The sequence below is a fragment of the Siphateles boraxobius genome, unplaced genomic scaffold, assembly GCF_051911475.1.
Source record: "Siphateles boraxobius isolate OS27281-9 unplaced genomic scaffold, OSU_SipBor_1 48, whole genome shotgun sequence".
In the NCBI taxonomy this organism is placed as follows: Eukaryota; Metazoa; Chordata; class Actinopteri; order Cypriniformes; family Leuciscidae; genus Siphateles; species Siphateles boraxobius.
Window position 1 is genome coordinate 13,175,590 of NW_027509119.1, and position 16,644 is coordinate 13,192,233.

At 42.2% G+C, this 16,644-nt stretch overlaps 1 protein-coding gene across 6 annotated transcripts in view; it reads left to right on the top strand.

Moving 5' to 3' along the window:
* slc24a2a (solute carrier family 24 member 2a) overlaps window positions 1-16,644 on the top strand; it is a 168,463-nt gene that overhangs the window by 112,893 nt on the left and 38,926 nt on the right. For all 6 annotated transcript variants that reach the window (XM_077202072.1, XM_077202068.1, XM_077202070.1 and 3 more), the window contains 2 exons: window positions 4,429-4,509; window positions 5,570-5,652. In XM_077202072.1, the coding sequence (XP_077058187.1) occupies window positions 4,429-4,509; window positions 5,570-5,652 (164 nt within the window). The remainder of the gene's footprint in view (window positions 1-4,428; window positions 4,510-5,569; window positions 5,653-16,644) is intronic.

Genomic DNA, 16,644 nt, shown 5'->3' on the forward strand with positions numbered 1-16,644 from the left:
GACAGCGCTGAGCGCTTCTCTCTCTGGCTCAGCGCCAGCCAACACGCAAACGCAGATTTTAATTCAGAAGTTGATGATCGCGCGATCTGAACGTTATAATCACACCAGTGTGATAGATTGTAGGCCTATTCGTCGAATTGTTAACTAGCGATCAGATGTGGTGATGATGCTTCTTAAATCCGTTTCGGAGAACCAGAGGGCAAATATTTCAACCGACAGCTGACAAGCTGAGCCATTTAAGTGGCACCGAACTGAGGCACCGAAATCTGCGTTTTGATTCGGTCCGGTTATATACCTGTTACTTGGGTACCGGTTGCATATCGGTACCGGGTATCAGTACCCAACCCTATCTCTAAGTTAGTCAGCCTAAGTTAGGACAACCTTTTTCCGGGGTGTAAAAAAACAGCGACAACAACTCTTCCTCTTCTCTAAAGCAGCCCAACATGGCCTAACCCCATTTGTTGCGTGTTTCCGGGGGCAGGGTTTATGTAAATTTTTGAGTTTGTGATGTCAACAACATGGGAAGAAGCCTATTGAATTCCCTACCAGCCGTTTGTTATAGTCCTTAAAAAGCGATTTCTGCAAAAGAAAATATGTCCCTTTGCATTGAACTTTGAGCGTTGTAACTTTGCAGATGTTGTTTATGCTCAAACAGCAACATTACCAACTAACTAAAGGTAACAAATTTAAATCATAATCAAGGACCCCTTTAACACACTTATAAGTACACTTATAAAGTGCACTATAAAATAATGTCAAATGAAAGGTTTTAATTTACACTTATTTTAATGTATTGACTACCATACTAAAAAACATGTAAAGGACCTAACTATAATTTTAACTGTAATGTGTTATTTGACATTACATTTCAAGTTAAAATGTATTAAATATACTAAATTGCAACTTCATCGTTACAAACGTGTAACAACAAATGTATTTAAATACATAATATACACTTTTCAATAAATATGCATTAAAGTTTATTTCAGCAGTACATTTTAACGATATTTCAAAGACAAGAGAAGTAATTATGAAATGTCATATAAAGATTTACTTAAGTCATACTTAAGTAGGTCATACAACTAATTGCATTTTATAAAAATTTAATTTCAATTTATATTCAACATGCAGTTAAATTCCCCCAAACATTACTTTCAGTTTGCACTTTAAAGGAGAACTCCGGGCAATTTTTAAGTTAATCTTGATCGTTAGACCTTTGTGAGTACTGACTATAGAAAAAAAAACGAACCGGATTGGTGCTTGCTACGCGGAGCTGCGACCGCGAATGCCCAGAGCTCCCACTCAGCTAAAATGGCAGTTATGGGGGCATCGACATAAAGAGCGTTTTTGAGCCTCTTAACAGACACAAAATGCAATTAAAATGTCTGTCCAACATGAACAGGGACCCTACATGTGAACAAGATGCGTTTAGCAACTTAGCCATTGTTTCAACTCACCTAAATAGTCTTTTAGACGGCAAGCTGTAGTCTCGCGCTGCAGTCCCGTGCTGTAGCCGGAAAAGGTAAACAATGTCCAGGTGGGAGGAGCGTTGATCATGTGCGACGAGTCTTCGTACATGGAATGGCATTTTTCTTCAAACGGCCCCGCTGTGTTGAGTGTGTGTAGTCATCCTTGTCAAAGTGTTCACTGCAAATGCGGTAATCTTTAGCGCGTAGTACTTCTATGGGAGTTTGCACATCAAGTTGAAATACAACTAGCCACAAACTGCAGAATCTTGAGGTCATGGAAAGGAAGACGATGAAAATATAAGCTCTTATATTTTCGCATTCTGTTGTCACAATTCGGAAAGGCACAAACACGAACCATTTCTTCTTCACTTGTAAGCAACTCTGATCTTAACTCGTCGCACATGATCAACGCTCCTCCCACCTGGACATTGTTTACCTTTTCCGGCTACAGCACGGGACTGCAGCGCGAGACTACAGCTTGCCGTCTAAAAGACTATTTAGGTGAGTTGAAACAATGGCTAAGTTGCTAAACGCATCTTGTTCACATGTAGGGTCCCTGTTCATGTTGGACAGACATTTTAATTGCATTTTGTGTCTGTTAAGAGGTTCAAAAACGCTCTTTATGTCGATGCCCCCATAGCTGCCGTTTTAGCTGAGTGGGAGCTCTGGGTATTCGCGGTCGCAGCTCCGCGTAGCAAGCACCAATCTGGTTCGTTTTTTTTTTCTATAGTCAGTACTCACAAAGGTCTAACGATCAAGATTAACTTAAAAATTGCCCGGAGTTCTCCTTTAAGGTGCTCTAAGCGATGTTGGGTGACGTCTCTTCTTGTTGACGATCGAAGTATTGTCAAACAAAATGGAGGCTAGCTTAGACCCTCCCTTCTCCTCATCCGCACACTAACCCCTCAAATCCCACCCCCAAATCCTTCTTGTCGGTTATTGGCTGGAACAGTTTGTTATGTTTCGTGGTGCGGGTTAGCCCAGTTTGTTTTTGTTGCCATTTGTGGAGCCTGGGGTGTCTGCAGAGACTGCATTTTTTTACAGTGTGTTCAGGGGACAGGCAGCTAGTGGATAGTGAGGAGATGTTTGCTGTATGTGACAAAAAAGGTTTTGGCCTAAGAAACGTGTGGCATCGCTTAGAGCACCTTTAAGTATTATTCTTTTAAAGTATATTATTTCTGTAATGCATACTTTTTATGTGTGCTAAAGCGTAATTCTTTTTCACAAGATAATACTTGCCATGATTTTGAGAAACCCAATTGACCTCCATTGTTTAGAGAAACTGGAGACCATGCTGACTACAGAACACTAACAATACTTTAGAAAACCTTGCCCACCTCCTGCCTACATTACAAACTAGTCCTACTACACCACAAACAAACCTACTTAAACATAGTCCTAACAGACTTCAGCATAGACCCTAAAATTCCAAAACCACTTTATATTCCAATCCGTGTTAGTGATATGTAGGTCACGTAACATACATGTGCATGTTGATTGGGGTCACAACACTGCCTTTTGATCGAGCCAGACAACATAGTCTCTCTATCAGCCAATCAGAGCCAATGAATACTCAGGAAGGTCAAAGACATTTAGTGATCAGGATGTTTTCCATTAGTAAACCAACCCTCCACACATTATGTCCACACATATGCTTCAATACAGGCTTAATCACATGCAGTTTCATTCATGCAAATAATTAGACGGGAAAACACTGCTACTGTCTGTGTAGGATCGCCTGAGTTTTTACTTCCACATTGATGGATCCTGAAAAGGCTGTGCAACTGTATTGATGTTTTCTTCATGATTCTGGTACTGCTCTATCCACACTGAGTTATAGACTTCGCCTACAGTATAAGCAGATGTGTTTAATTTTCTGTTGGTTTGAAGGTTTAATTAAAGGTCATATGGTATTTTGACCTTTTTTCAAGCTACAAGTTACAAGAGGCTGTGTTAAATAGTGAATAAGAGTCTGTTAAATGTAGTTACCGTGCATGAAATGTACTGAGTCACTATACTCCCTATATATACTGTCACAACATAAAAATAAGAAAATATTGCAAATTAATGAATGTTAAAATATTAAGAACACATTTTTTCATTAAAACATTATATTCTTTTACTAAATAATTTGGCAATATGCAACTAAACCATTTGGTCTCTGTGGGTGCTGCACAGTGATATCCTTTGTGAAAAATAAGTACACATTGGCATACCTAAAAAGTGTGAACTGAATATAATGTTCTCAGACACTTGAAATTAATTGTATTGATAAAATGTATTATAGTTTAAATTTATAATAAATTCAAATAGCTGAACTTAAGAGTGCTTTTTTGACCCACTTAAGTAGGATTTAAGTGCGTCTTTATATGTATTTTCATATTTATGAAATATGGTTAAAGTGTACTACCGAATATAATGCAATTTAATGTAATTTCTATTAACACTTGTATGTCATATATTTTATATATTTGAACTTGCACATTTGCAATGATTACTTTGCAATTTGGTGTCTTTAAAATATACTAACTTTAAATGTAATATTGAATAACACTTAAGTATGTTAGTCAACACATCAAAATAAGTATACTTTTTTAAAGCATGACAAAAGATTATTAAAACAAAGTGAATAACAAAATTTAAAACATTTACTTGTAAATTATTACATTTTAAAAGTATACTGAAGTGTGTTAAGAAACATATTCATTTAAGTGCACTTATTTTTCACAAAGGAAACACAAAAGGTTAACAGATGTGTCCTGTCGAATGTTACTATATCAGGTATTTTAACATGGCTGAATATGGCTAATCAGCATCCAGGACCCTATTTCCCCAACTTTTTTTTTTTAGAAATGGCATATCCAGTGAGGGAAATGAAATATGCTCACTTAGCTGGGAAAATATCCTGGGAAAAATTGTTATTCCAAATCACTCACTCTCTTTCTGGACTATTTTTCAGGAAAATTTCGTGAGAAGGCGTCCATCCTTCACAAAATTGCCAAAAAGAAATGCCAAGTGGAGGACTCAAATGGAGTTTCTGGTAAGTGGTACAGTTGGATAAAATAACATGCATTAATAAATTCTGATTTAAAATGACTACTACATTAGGTTACAGTGATAAATAATGGCTAAGTTATTCCTGGTAAATTGTGCACTGAGCCTAGCTCTGTTAAATTTGCCATTGCATGTCAAATCCATTGCTGAGTGAATAAGACCCAGCTTTTTTCAACCAATTTCAAATTAGCTTCTTAAGATAACAACTGCTTGCGGAATTTATCGAAACAAAATAAAGTATCATAATATATTTAAATCCCATAATATCATTTGTGTGTTGAATACACTTTCATTTCAAAATTATGCTAACAGTTCAATATTAGCATCAAAAGCAGGGCAGTTGAGAGCACCCAGCTTCTTTGATGTGACCACAGTCTGTTCAGAACATCTTTAACCCTTTCAAATCGATCTTATGCAGTTTCTCCATCTTTTTTTTTTTTTCGTTTTAGTTTTTTTGATCTGGCCAATATGTATATGACAAAAATTATTTTAGATGCATACATTGGCTACACAGTGCTAATCTTTGAAGTATCTTAAATAACTATATAAAAACAGTATCATGTAAAGCTACAGAATGTGAGAGTTTGATCGGTGATGGAAATTACGGTATTGGGGAAGTTCAAAATTGTAATATTCAGTCCTGGTAAATTAACCCGCTATGCCTTACAAAATCTGACTTTTCCAAAAGTCTCTCTCTCTCTCTCTCTCTCTCTCTCTCTCTCTCTCTCTCTCTCTCTCTCTCTCTCTCTCTCTCTCTCTCTCTCTCTCTCTCTCTCTCTCTCTCTCTCTCTCTCTCTCTCTCTCTCTCTCTCTCTCTATATATATATATATATATATATATATATAAACAGAATGGAGGAATCAAGTTCAAACTTGACAAAATGTTTTAAAGACACAGTGTTTGTAGTGTAAGGTACTGAAAAAACAGCGGCTAAAGACTAAAGTATCTTAGACCTGCCTTAAAATTATTTTATTTGGGGACTTTTTGCATGTGTAATTTATTTTATTTATTTATCCATTTAGTACATTTCCTGTTTGTGTTATAGATAAAAATCTGCCAAACAGCTCCAGCGTCGACGTGGACTTGACTCCACCCATGAATGGCACCGCTGGACAGGATGGCGATGCGGTGAGTTGTTGAAACTAAAGTAAAACTAACGCACAGTGGTTATTATAGTTAACTAAAAAAATCAACCATAAAACAAATTATGTTCATTGAAATAGAATCAACGTCAATTGAAATAAAATAAAATATTTTTAAAAATATTTTATTTCTACTAGTTGCTAAGAAAACATTTATTTTTTTTTATTTACTTTTACTTGATGTACTAAAATAATTAAACAAAAATAAAAAATCTATGTAGACATATTTAACTCTTTTCCTGACATCGACAAATCAGTGCTTTCATTTTTATATGGTTTGGGGTGCTGTTCATCAAACATTCCATAGCATATAAATCAAAACTGTGTGTCTAGCGTTACTGAGAAAAATGTTGAAAAACAAAAATACAGAGTTATATAACTGTAAAGTCGTTGACAAAAAAATATTTTTGTTCGAAATTCTGTTTTCTTTATTAAAACTTAATAAAGTTTTATTAAAACCACATTTGTGTTTATAAAAAAATAATAATTGAAGCTAGCAAAAAATATATACACTGTAAATAAACATAATACATATTATGTTTATTAACACATTAATATATATATATATATATATATATATATATATATATATTAGGGATGGCCCGATACCGATACTGGCATCGGGGATCGGGTCGATACTGTCCTCATATACTCGTACTCGTACTCATAAAAATTCGCCGATACCACGCCCCGATACCACGTACATTTTGCGAAACGAAACTGGCCGCCGCGAGTGCTTTGTCGAGGTGAACTGAGGCATAGGGACATGCACTCCCAACTCAAAAGAGTGCGGCGCAGCACTAGATCTGATGGCCGAGCGCAAGCGCGGGCGCGGGCGGTAATGCACTCACTCTGTGTGTGCGGGTTCCGGGAGAATAAAACGATTCGCGGGACTCCCGCAAACTAGAAATATCTATGAATACAACATATTAAAACTAATAGATTTTCATTCATCTGTTGCAGAAAAGCAAGAAGAACAACTAAAACAAAATAGAAACGATTTACAGGCCAGAGTTTCTATTCATAACATGTTTGCAGCGTTGAGCGATGTAGCCAATCACAGACATGTGTGTTGATTTCTTGAACGCAATGGCTAATCAGAAGCATTTAAGATAGACTCCCCTCACTGCTCAAAACTTTTTTGTTCAGTGCTGAATTCTGTATGTTGGCAAATCCTCTAATTATAACAAACAAAGTGTGGATATTATGAAAGATTCATTGTGCAGTCAGCTTCATTGATAATAACAGATGTGTGAGATCGCGATGAACTGTCAGCTTTTTAGGAATTAGACTATTAAGGGAGCGCACTTTGGGCGCATTCAGTCATGTCAGACCATGCACGCAGTAACTGCTTGCTTTTATGTTAAATTAACAGTGGTTTGTGTGTTAATACATTTATTATTTTACTCATTATTATTTATTTTTAGACTTGTTAAAACAAGCAGAGAAGAAAATAAAAACAGTCTTCTAACCTGTGTTCTAAAATAGTCTTCTGTCTTCTTTTCTGGGAGCCTATAGTTACTTTTGCGGTAGAAATATCGGTATCGGTACTCGATATCGGCAAGTACACAAATGTAAATACTCGTACTCGTATCGGTTTGAAAAAAAATGGTATCGGGCCATCCCTAATATATATTATAGATATTCTTCACTGTTTACAATTTCATACAACAAAAAACTCTGTGGGCCATACAAGTTTTGTGATTGAAATGATCAAAAATGCTAGTTCCCTTTCGAGAGGTCTCTCCTATTGCGTAAGTAGCTTACGCTATGGGAAAACTCCTTTTCTCGAGAATATTGAAGTCTTTATGTAAAACGCATTGCAGCTGCACAGCAGACAGCAATGAGTGAAGGAGCTCGGTCATTGGCTGTGCTGCGGCAACTTGCTCGAACCAATGACGGGGCGACTCTGAATGTGCGACCAATGAGCGCGCCTCGCGCCCGCGCGCGTAAGAGCCCGCCAAGATGGGCGTGGCCAAGAGCTATATATTGGGCGCCCCGTCATGAGAGTTCTTTAGATTTAATCTCCTTCAGCGAACACCTTCTTCGCTGGATCCTCCGGATTATTGAAAGCCTTCGCCGCCGTGGAAAAGCATACCAGCGGGATTGCAACGAGGACGTCGGCATCTTCAGCCGCCTTCGAACACCATCCTACTGAGCAATCCGGCGCGCTACACGCAAGTATTTACATCTGTTCGCCCCCGCGACATTTGTAAAAGAGCAATTTTCTGAGGCGTTGTTTCAAATGCCTTCCTGCGCGTCGTGCAGAGAACTTCTTCCAGACGGGGATCGTCACATCATCTGCGCTCGCTGCCTGGGCCGGGACCACGCAGAAGCTGCTTTGACCAAGGGCGGATGCCCGGAATGTGAAGACCTGGGTCTCTCCGCACTGCGGGCTCGCTTCGCCGCTTTCGCCGCGAGCGAGCCCATCGCCGACACCCCTCTGTTTGAGCCGCGTGTTAAGAAAAAGCGCCGCTCACAGAGGCTTCCTGAACCTGATCTCAGTGACGTCACGCCGAGCCAGACTCCGCGTGCTTCACCGCCGCTCTTGTCTTCCCCACCGCCGGTTCAGTTCACTCAGCCGGACCCACACCCCTCTAGCAGAGCGGTGGGCCTTGTGACTTTCGGCGCGTCCGAGGACGACGGGGGAGTAGATGACTCTTTGTCCATCGACGCTGCATCTGACGACTGGCCGGGCTCCACTTTCGACCCCGCCCCGTCGACGCTAACTAACACGAGTGGGGGCTCCTCTATGGATACAGAGATTGTCCGCATCCTCTCGAAGGCCATGGAGGACCTCGGGCTCGATTGGTCATCTCCCGAAGAACCAACCCGAAGCCGACTGGACGAGTGGTTTCTGTAGGGGCGCCAGCAGGCCCCCCGGCAGAGACCTTCTCCTTTCTTCCCGGAAGTCCACGACGAACTCACCAAGTCATGGAAAGCCCCCCAGTCTGCGCGTCTGAAGCCTTCTTTTTCTTCGTCGCTCTCCTCTGTGGACGGCGCGAAGGAAAGAGGCTACGAGGGAACGCCGCCCCTCGAGGAGGCCGTGGCCAATCATCTCTGCCCGCCCTCCACCACCGGATGGAAAGCCAAGGCTTCCCACCCCTCGAAGCCCTGCCGCACTACTTCGGCTCTCGCTGGTCGCGCCTACGCCGCCGCCGGCCAAGCTGCGTCAGCGCTTCACTCAATGGCGGTACGTCAAGTGTTCCAAGCCAAGCTTCTCGGCTCCCTGGACGAGTCTGGCCCCGATCCCGAAGCCTTCAAGGACCTACGCAGCGCGACTGACATAGCCCTGCGAGCCACGAAGGCCACCGCCCAGTCTATTGGCCGTGCCATGGCTAATTTGACTGTTCTCTAGCGCCATTTGTGGCTGACTCTGACGGAGATGAAGGACGCTGATAAGGCCCCGTTTCTCGACGCGCCTATCTCCACCAGCGGGCTGTTTGGACCGGCAGTTAAAGGTTTCGCCGAACGCTTCACTGAGGCCCAGAACGCTTCACAAGCTATGCGCCATTTCCTGCCTAAACGCTCCAGCTCATCACAGAGCAGACAGAGGCCGCCACAGCCGCAGCGGGCTAGAGCAGCCCCCACCGCCTCTAAGCCCGGGCCTCAGACTGACGCTCGACGCCGCTCGCGCTCCCACAACCGCAAGCCGCCTCCTGAGCGACGGGGTCCTCGGCCCAAGATTGTGCTGAACCCTGAGCCTCGAAAGCCTTCCTAGCCACAGGAATGAGAAGAGAGAGTGCGTGTCTCGCAAAAGCTCTCTCTGCAAAATCTCAAACATTACCCAGTCCTCGTACAGGCGGCTGGAAATGTCTATACAGCAGTCAATGGGCCAGTCACAGAGCTCGCTCACCTGCAAATAAACGCCGTTTTTACGGCGACACACAGAAAACACAAAAAGAGTCTTTTTCTGCCTGTGTCGCTAAGGGTTCACATGTCCACAAAGTGTGCATTCCCAGATACTGTCAAAACAGTGCCAAATTCATTCCCAGCTCAGGCTGCACGCCCCATGAATGTAGATCACGTGCCTACGGTCATGTACGCACCACTACACACAAGCACTGTTCACACAGTTATGAATTCATCCCCAGTAAAAGCGGGAAACATTATAAAAGTGACGCGTCTGCCTACCACTGTCTATGCACCCCCACTTATAAACACTGTCCCTACAGTGTCAAACACAACCCCAGCTCAGGCTGCGAGTCTTACAGACACAGCGCGCGCTGTTGTAATCACACACGCGCCCATTCACTTAGCTGCTCAGCGCACGCCCACGCCTCTGAGAGCTACGAGCTCAGGCGATTCGCTGGCCGGGTCCCTACGTCACAGCGGCCCGCCCCTAGCCTGTATTCAGCCCAAATCTGTACATGCAGCGGCATGGAAAAACATTCCAGATATGCCGAAATGGGTGTTGAATATAATAAAGCATGGATACTCGCTCCAGTTCGCTCGCAGACCACCACGTTTTACGACATTGGTCGAGACGAAAGTGAGAAAGGAGTGTTCGCATGTTCTACACACCGAGGTGCGCAAATGAATAGAAAAGGGTGCTGTGGAAACTGTTTCCCCCTCTATGAGCGGGGCAGGTTTTTACAGCCGCTATTTTCTCGTCCTGAAAAAGGAGGGCGGTCTCCGCCCCATCCTAGATCTCAGACACCTGAACAAAGCAATAATGATTCGCTCGTTCAGAATGTTAACAACCAAACATATCCTCACGCAAGTACGCCAGGAGATTGGTTTCTCTTAGTGGATCTGAAAGATGCTTACTTTCACATTCCAATAGCGCCTCATCACAAGCCTTTTTGAGATTCGCTTTCGAGGGACAGTCTTACCAGTACACAGTACTTCCGTTCGGCCTGTCCCTGGCTCCCCGTACATTCACGAAATGTATGGATGCAGCACTTTCCCCCTTGAGATGAAGGGGAGTGCGAATACTGAATTATCTCGACGATTGGCTGGTCCTAGCACAATCAGAGAGTCAGTTAATAACACACAGATCTTGGATTATCAGCCATCTAGAATGCCTGGGTCTAAGAATCAATTTTGCAAAAAGTATACTATCTCCCAGCCAGAAGATTTCTTTCCTGAGAATAGTTCTAGACTCGATGCAAATGACAGCTCGTCTCTCATCAGAGCGCGCGCTCACCATCCGGCGCCTTGCAACATCATTCAGGGCGAGTGCGCGCGCAATCTGCAATCTGCACCACAGCCGATTCCACTGAGGCCAGACCTCCTCAGTCTGGCCAGCGGGATGATATTTCATCCCCGCCCCGATCTGTGGGCCCTTCATGCATGGCCCCTCAACGGGTTCCCAGGAACCTCACGAGTGGAGCGCTAAAAACCATCGCTGAGGCGCGGGCGCCCTCCACGAGACGCTTATATGCCCAGAAATGGAAAGTGTTCAGTGACTGGTGTAACGCCGAGGGCCTGAACCCTGAAACATGCGAGATTACGAACGTACTCCCTTCACGGCCCCCCTCAGTGCCGATCTGGGACCTAGCTACTGTCCTAGACGCTCTTAAAGGGCCCCCGTTCGAACCACTCCGAACCGTGCACCTTAAGCAGCTCTCGCTCAAAACTGCGATCTTGCTGGCACTCGCCTCGGTCAAGAGAGTGGGCGATCTGCACGCGATTTCGGCAAGCGCTGCCTGCTTTGAATTCGGACCTAAAGACTGCAGGGTCGTCCTTAGGCCAAAACATGGGTATATTCCTAAAGTGCTCACCACTCCCTTCAGAGCACAGGTTATCTCCCTAACTGCGCTATCGTCTCCAGCAGACGAACATGACGCTAACCTACTCTGCCCCGTTAGGGCTCTCAGAGTGTATTTGGAGCGTTCTGCCCTATTCAGACAGACAGAACAACTGTTTGTATGCTTTGGCGGCCGTACGAAGGGTTCCGCCTTTTGAAAGCAGAGAATCTCTCACTGGATAGTTGAGGCAATAGCTCTGGCTTATGAAACCAAGGGACTTCAATGTCCCTGGGGAGTCAAAGCACACTCCACCAGGAGTGTGGCTTCTTCCTGGGCGTGGTCGAGCGGATACCGATCGAGGATATTTGTGCGGCAGCAGGCTGGGCCTCACCGTCCACATTTATCAGGTTTTAAAACCTACAGGTCCCGACATTGCATTCCAATGTACTATCAGCATGATGCTAGTAGAACTATGAGTTCGTATCTAGATTATGTATGTGCTTGTGTCACACTGAGCGCCTTCTAGCCGCTCTTTACTTTTTTCCCACATATAAAGCTCGCCTCTGCCGGCTAGTTGGATGATAACTTTGCTTTTTAGCTCAGGCACCTGCCTCTGGCCCTGGCCTGAGAGGAGGGAACGAGTATTGCGTAAGCTGCCGTGCTTGTGCTTGGTTAGTTCGCTTCAGTCGTTTTAACCTAAAGAACTCTCATGACGGGGCGCCCAATATATAGCTCTTGGCCACGCCCATCTTGACTCGCGCGGGCGCGAGGCGCGCTCATTGGTCATGCATTCAGAGTCGCCCCGTCATTGGTTCAAGCAAGTTGCCGCAGCACAGCCAATGACCGAGCTCCTTCGCTCATTGCTGTCTGCTGTGCAGCTGCAATGCGTTTTACATAAAGACTTCAATATTCTCGAGAAAAGGAGTTTTCCCATAGCCTAAGCTACTTACGGAACACTCGTTCCCTCCTCTCAGGGAACCGAGGTTACGCTAGTAACCGAGTCGTTATGGCTCCCCACTTAAAATAATTGGGTGGCTGGGAACGTGTTAAAAAACAATAACTAATAAAAATGGCAAAAGTACAAAAAGTACAACAAATTAAAAAACAGACTAAAATAGAATGAAAACGTCAAATATTAAAAATAAAAACTAATCCAACATAATACAACTGTAATAGTATCTCAATGATGCTAAAATAACACTGACTCGCACACACAACTGTACACACAGTGATTTCAACACAAAAATAGGACAGAAAGTGAATCATAGCGCTGACTTTGGAAACAGAAGTCACGGCAGGAATGAAAAAAAAACTCACGCTTATTATGACTCAATGGAAAACACATTTGTCCGTCTCCCTCCCGCTGTACTGTCTCCTCATCTCACACATATACACACATACATACTGTCCTATGTTCAGAAGATGAAGCGTTCTCATCCTCTGCCCCCTGTTGGCACGGCAACATGCCAGCACAACAGATGGCACAGCATGCATGCATGCAGGCTGAGAGAGACCCTCTCAATGTCAACGTGACTACCCGGTCACAAGAGAACCATCACTCATAGACTGTGTACACACACACTATAGATCAGTGTGAGGCTGGCGTCTGTCAACAAATATAACATGTTTTTTTTCTTGAAGCATTGCCATAAGCAAGTCAAGTCAAATTTGTTTGTTTAGCACTTTATTCAATACTATGGAAGCTTGTTTCTGCCAAGGAATAAAAGTGTAAAAAGGTAATTGTGACTTTTTTTACTGCAATTACGAGTTTACAGTTTTCATCTCACAATTGATGTAAATTGATGTGTTTTTCCATTAAAATATTAGTTCACAAATTTCCAGTTAAGAAAAGCTGCGAAAATTAGATCTGACATAGAAAGTAATTAAAAGAGTACAACATACTGTACAAACAATAATTTCATCCTCACTGTCTCGTTTTTGTATGTGTTGCTTTGAATATGCTGTCTTTTCTGAAGGTCTAGATATATTTTTGGTGTACTGTAGAGGAGACAGGACAAGAGGAGCCGTCGAGTCCGCCAAACCCTAGTCTCCCTTCTCATGTGTAGAATCAAACACTAAATAAGGCTAAGAGAATGAATCCTTCTCTTCATCAATAATGTAATGTCTGGACAAATTGTCCTGGACATTACTAAAAAAAGAGAACGAGGGAAAGTAGATAAGAGAGAATGAGAGAAGAGCCATAGAGTCCTGTAAACCTTCGAAAATAGAATGCTACATTATTGTTTAAGAGGAGGATTCTTTCATTTAGCATTTTTGTAGGTGTAAGGCTGGAAGCTTACGCTGCTATTTTGAACCCCATAATCGGAACAAAAGGCAGTTGAAGGATGACGTGCATAATTCATATATTTATCTGACTCCAATATAATTAATCTGACTCCATTAAAGTTGTTGTTATTCTTTAACCTCTTATTCTTTAAAGGTAAAGGTATTTCTGAGAACTTTAGGAAAAGAATAGGGAGAATAGGAGAACGTAGGATTTAACCTGATAACAAAGGTTATAATCACTTTAGCTTTCAACATCATCAGTGATAAAAGGAAAGATTCTCAAAGTCTTTAAAGCAGGCCAAGTTATTTATTAAGTTACATGTTTAAATATATAGACAGTAGAATGGAACAACATACTGTATAGAAATGTTCCACTGTTGTGCAGAAGAGGCCGTAAAAGCCTTTCTCATAGTATGAGGTTACACACTTGTGTGCGGGGAGTGGCAGGGTTAAAGCCTTTCTCCAAGATCAACAGTTACCTTTCCTTCTTATACCCTGAGCAAAGCATTGTTAAATATGAGTGAAATACCAACACCGAAACCGACCGTCAGGAAACCAAAAGATGAGGCAAATGGGTGATGATCAAAAGGGGGAGAAGAACATTATATATTCTCCTCAATGCATGTTTAAGCAATAGTACCTAGATTGTACATTAGGAAACTTTATTATCTGTATTAAGTTCACCATCGTTCAGTTCAGTTTATAAGCAGTCAGATGAGACCAAACATGGCATTGTTACATATTGCCAGGGATCAGCAAGGCTCCATCACCTCCCAGTCACAAAGATCGCTGTCACCTGAGTATTAATCATCCGCACCTGCACTTCATCTGCTCATCATCACAGACACATATACGTGCACACATAGACATCATATAGAGACTAGATGCCCTATTGGCCGCTGTGGCGCAAGAAATGCGGCCGCCATCTTAAACCGTCATACTCCTATTTGCGTTGCATAGCAGCAGTAGATGCCAGAGCACTGTGCAGCATATTCCTGCTCAAATCAGTGGACCATCACTCGGGGATTACTTTTCACAAGTAAGATTTAACATTTAACATTACCGTACTATTGTTTGTATTTTGTGAGTAAAATATTCAATGTGTCCTGTATCGTAGGTACGTGTATGACCTTTGCAGCAAAAAAACCCAGCGTGAAAATCAGTTCGGTATTCAGTGAGATATGATTAATTAAATGCGCTGGCAGCTCATTGCACCTGCCAAACAGATTACACTAAGCGGAGCGGGTGACCGGTTTAAGATGCCAGCCCCACGGCTCGTCCGCGCCAATAGACAGTAGCGGTCGATAGGGTATGAAGGTAAATTAGTAGCAAAACTCGAGAGCACGTAGATGTGAATTTGAGAACTTGTACAATAAATATTCGTACTTGTACGCGAACATTTACACTCACAGCTCCGATGTGAAAACCTTTAAAATAAAAATGTGTACTTGAACGCTGAGATTTGCACTTGCAGACAATAGTCACAAACCTGTATTCTGAATTTGAAGCTGCAGACAAGCAGTCACAAATGTGTAAAATGCCATTCACAAAGATACAACGACAGACACAAACTTGTAATACAAATTTTCACTTCTTCCAACATTCAAATTCGCAGTACAGCCTCAAATTGGCTGGTAATAGGGCGTCTATCTATATGATGTCTATGCGTGCACACCTCACTCTGGCACTTTGTCTGGTCTTGTTCATGAGTAAGGACTCACCTTCACGTCTGCACTTACCTCCTATGAAGTGTATGCTATTCGTCTGCCAACCTGTTTCTCCAAGTCTCTATGGTCTTCCCCCTTGTCCAGCCACTACTCGCCCGCCATTTACCTCCTTGTCATCTGCGGCCTCCTCAACCATCTGCAATGGAAAGAACTGTCAGTATCCATCTGTGCCTGGAGTGTCCCGACAGTCCTCAATCAGCATATTGAGGGAATCCCTTGCACTGAATAGGCATAAGCATACTGTGATGATGAAGGCCATAGTGCCATGTTTAATTCACATGTATAACTTTAAAAGGATTTCTGGAGTACTAGGGCAGTAAAGAGTTCTACCCATATTCGCTCATAGGTTTGGACAATTTGTACTGGAATTTAATTAAAAAAAATATTTATTCTGGATTTTTAGCAACCGCCGGGAGCATTCAGTGTTTTTAAACCATAATTGTCATGTAATTAATAGTGTTATGGCCAGGGATTTTCAAATAATTCAATTTTCAAAAAAAATTCAAGGGGCGAAGGGACCACTTACCATTTTATATTTTTATAAATAAATAGTATTCTTTATAAAAATGTAATTGTATAATTGATATATATATATAGCCTATATGCACTCCATCAGTAAGAGCAGAGTGTGAAGGTTGAATTAGCAGAGCAATAGCACAGATGTACATAAAATATATAAAAACATAATGGGATACATATCAAAAGTTCAAAAGAGGACAAATTGTTGGTGAGCGTCTTGCTGGCTCATCTGTGACCAGTAGAGCAAGTCTTTGTGCTGTATCAAGAGAGCTATATGGTGCTGAACAAGAGTCAGGATGTGTCTAGAATATATATTCGTATATATTTGTTAGGTGTAAGCTGAAGCGTTTGTTGAATTCTTCCGGAGATCTGTTGGTCTGTGGGAAATTTGAACGAAGTTAACTTGTAAAAGTTTCCGGAAAGTCAAAAAGTGTCTGTCTCACAAGGGAATGAGCAAAGATGTTTTTGAGTAGGGAACTCTTAAAGGGGTCATGAACTGAGAAAGCTAAATTTCCTTGAGCTCTTGACATATATTTGCTTGAGGTGCGGTCATCATACTATACGAATATCCTGTAAGTTTCCGAACTAAAAACGTTCTTGTTAGTCCAAAAACAGCTGATATCTGCCGATACCTCAAAAAAATTCTGCGATACGATTAAGGTTCGATTCGATTCAAGGCTGTATCGATTGATTTATCGATATTTAGATATTATGTACCAAGTTTACACAACCAGTTACAAATTTATTAACTCA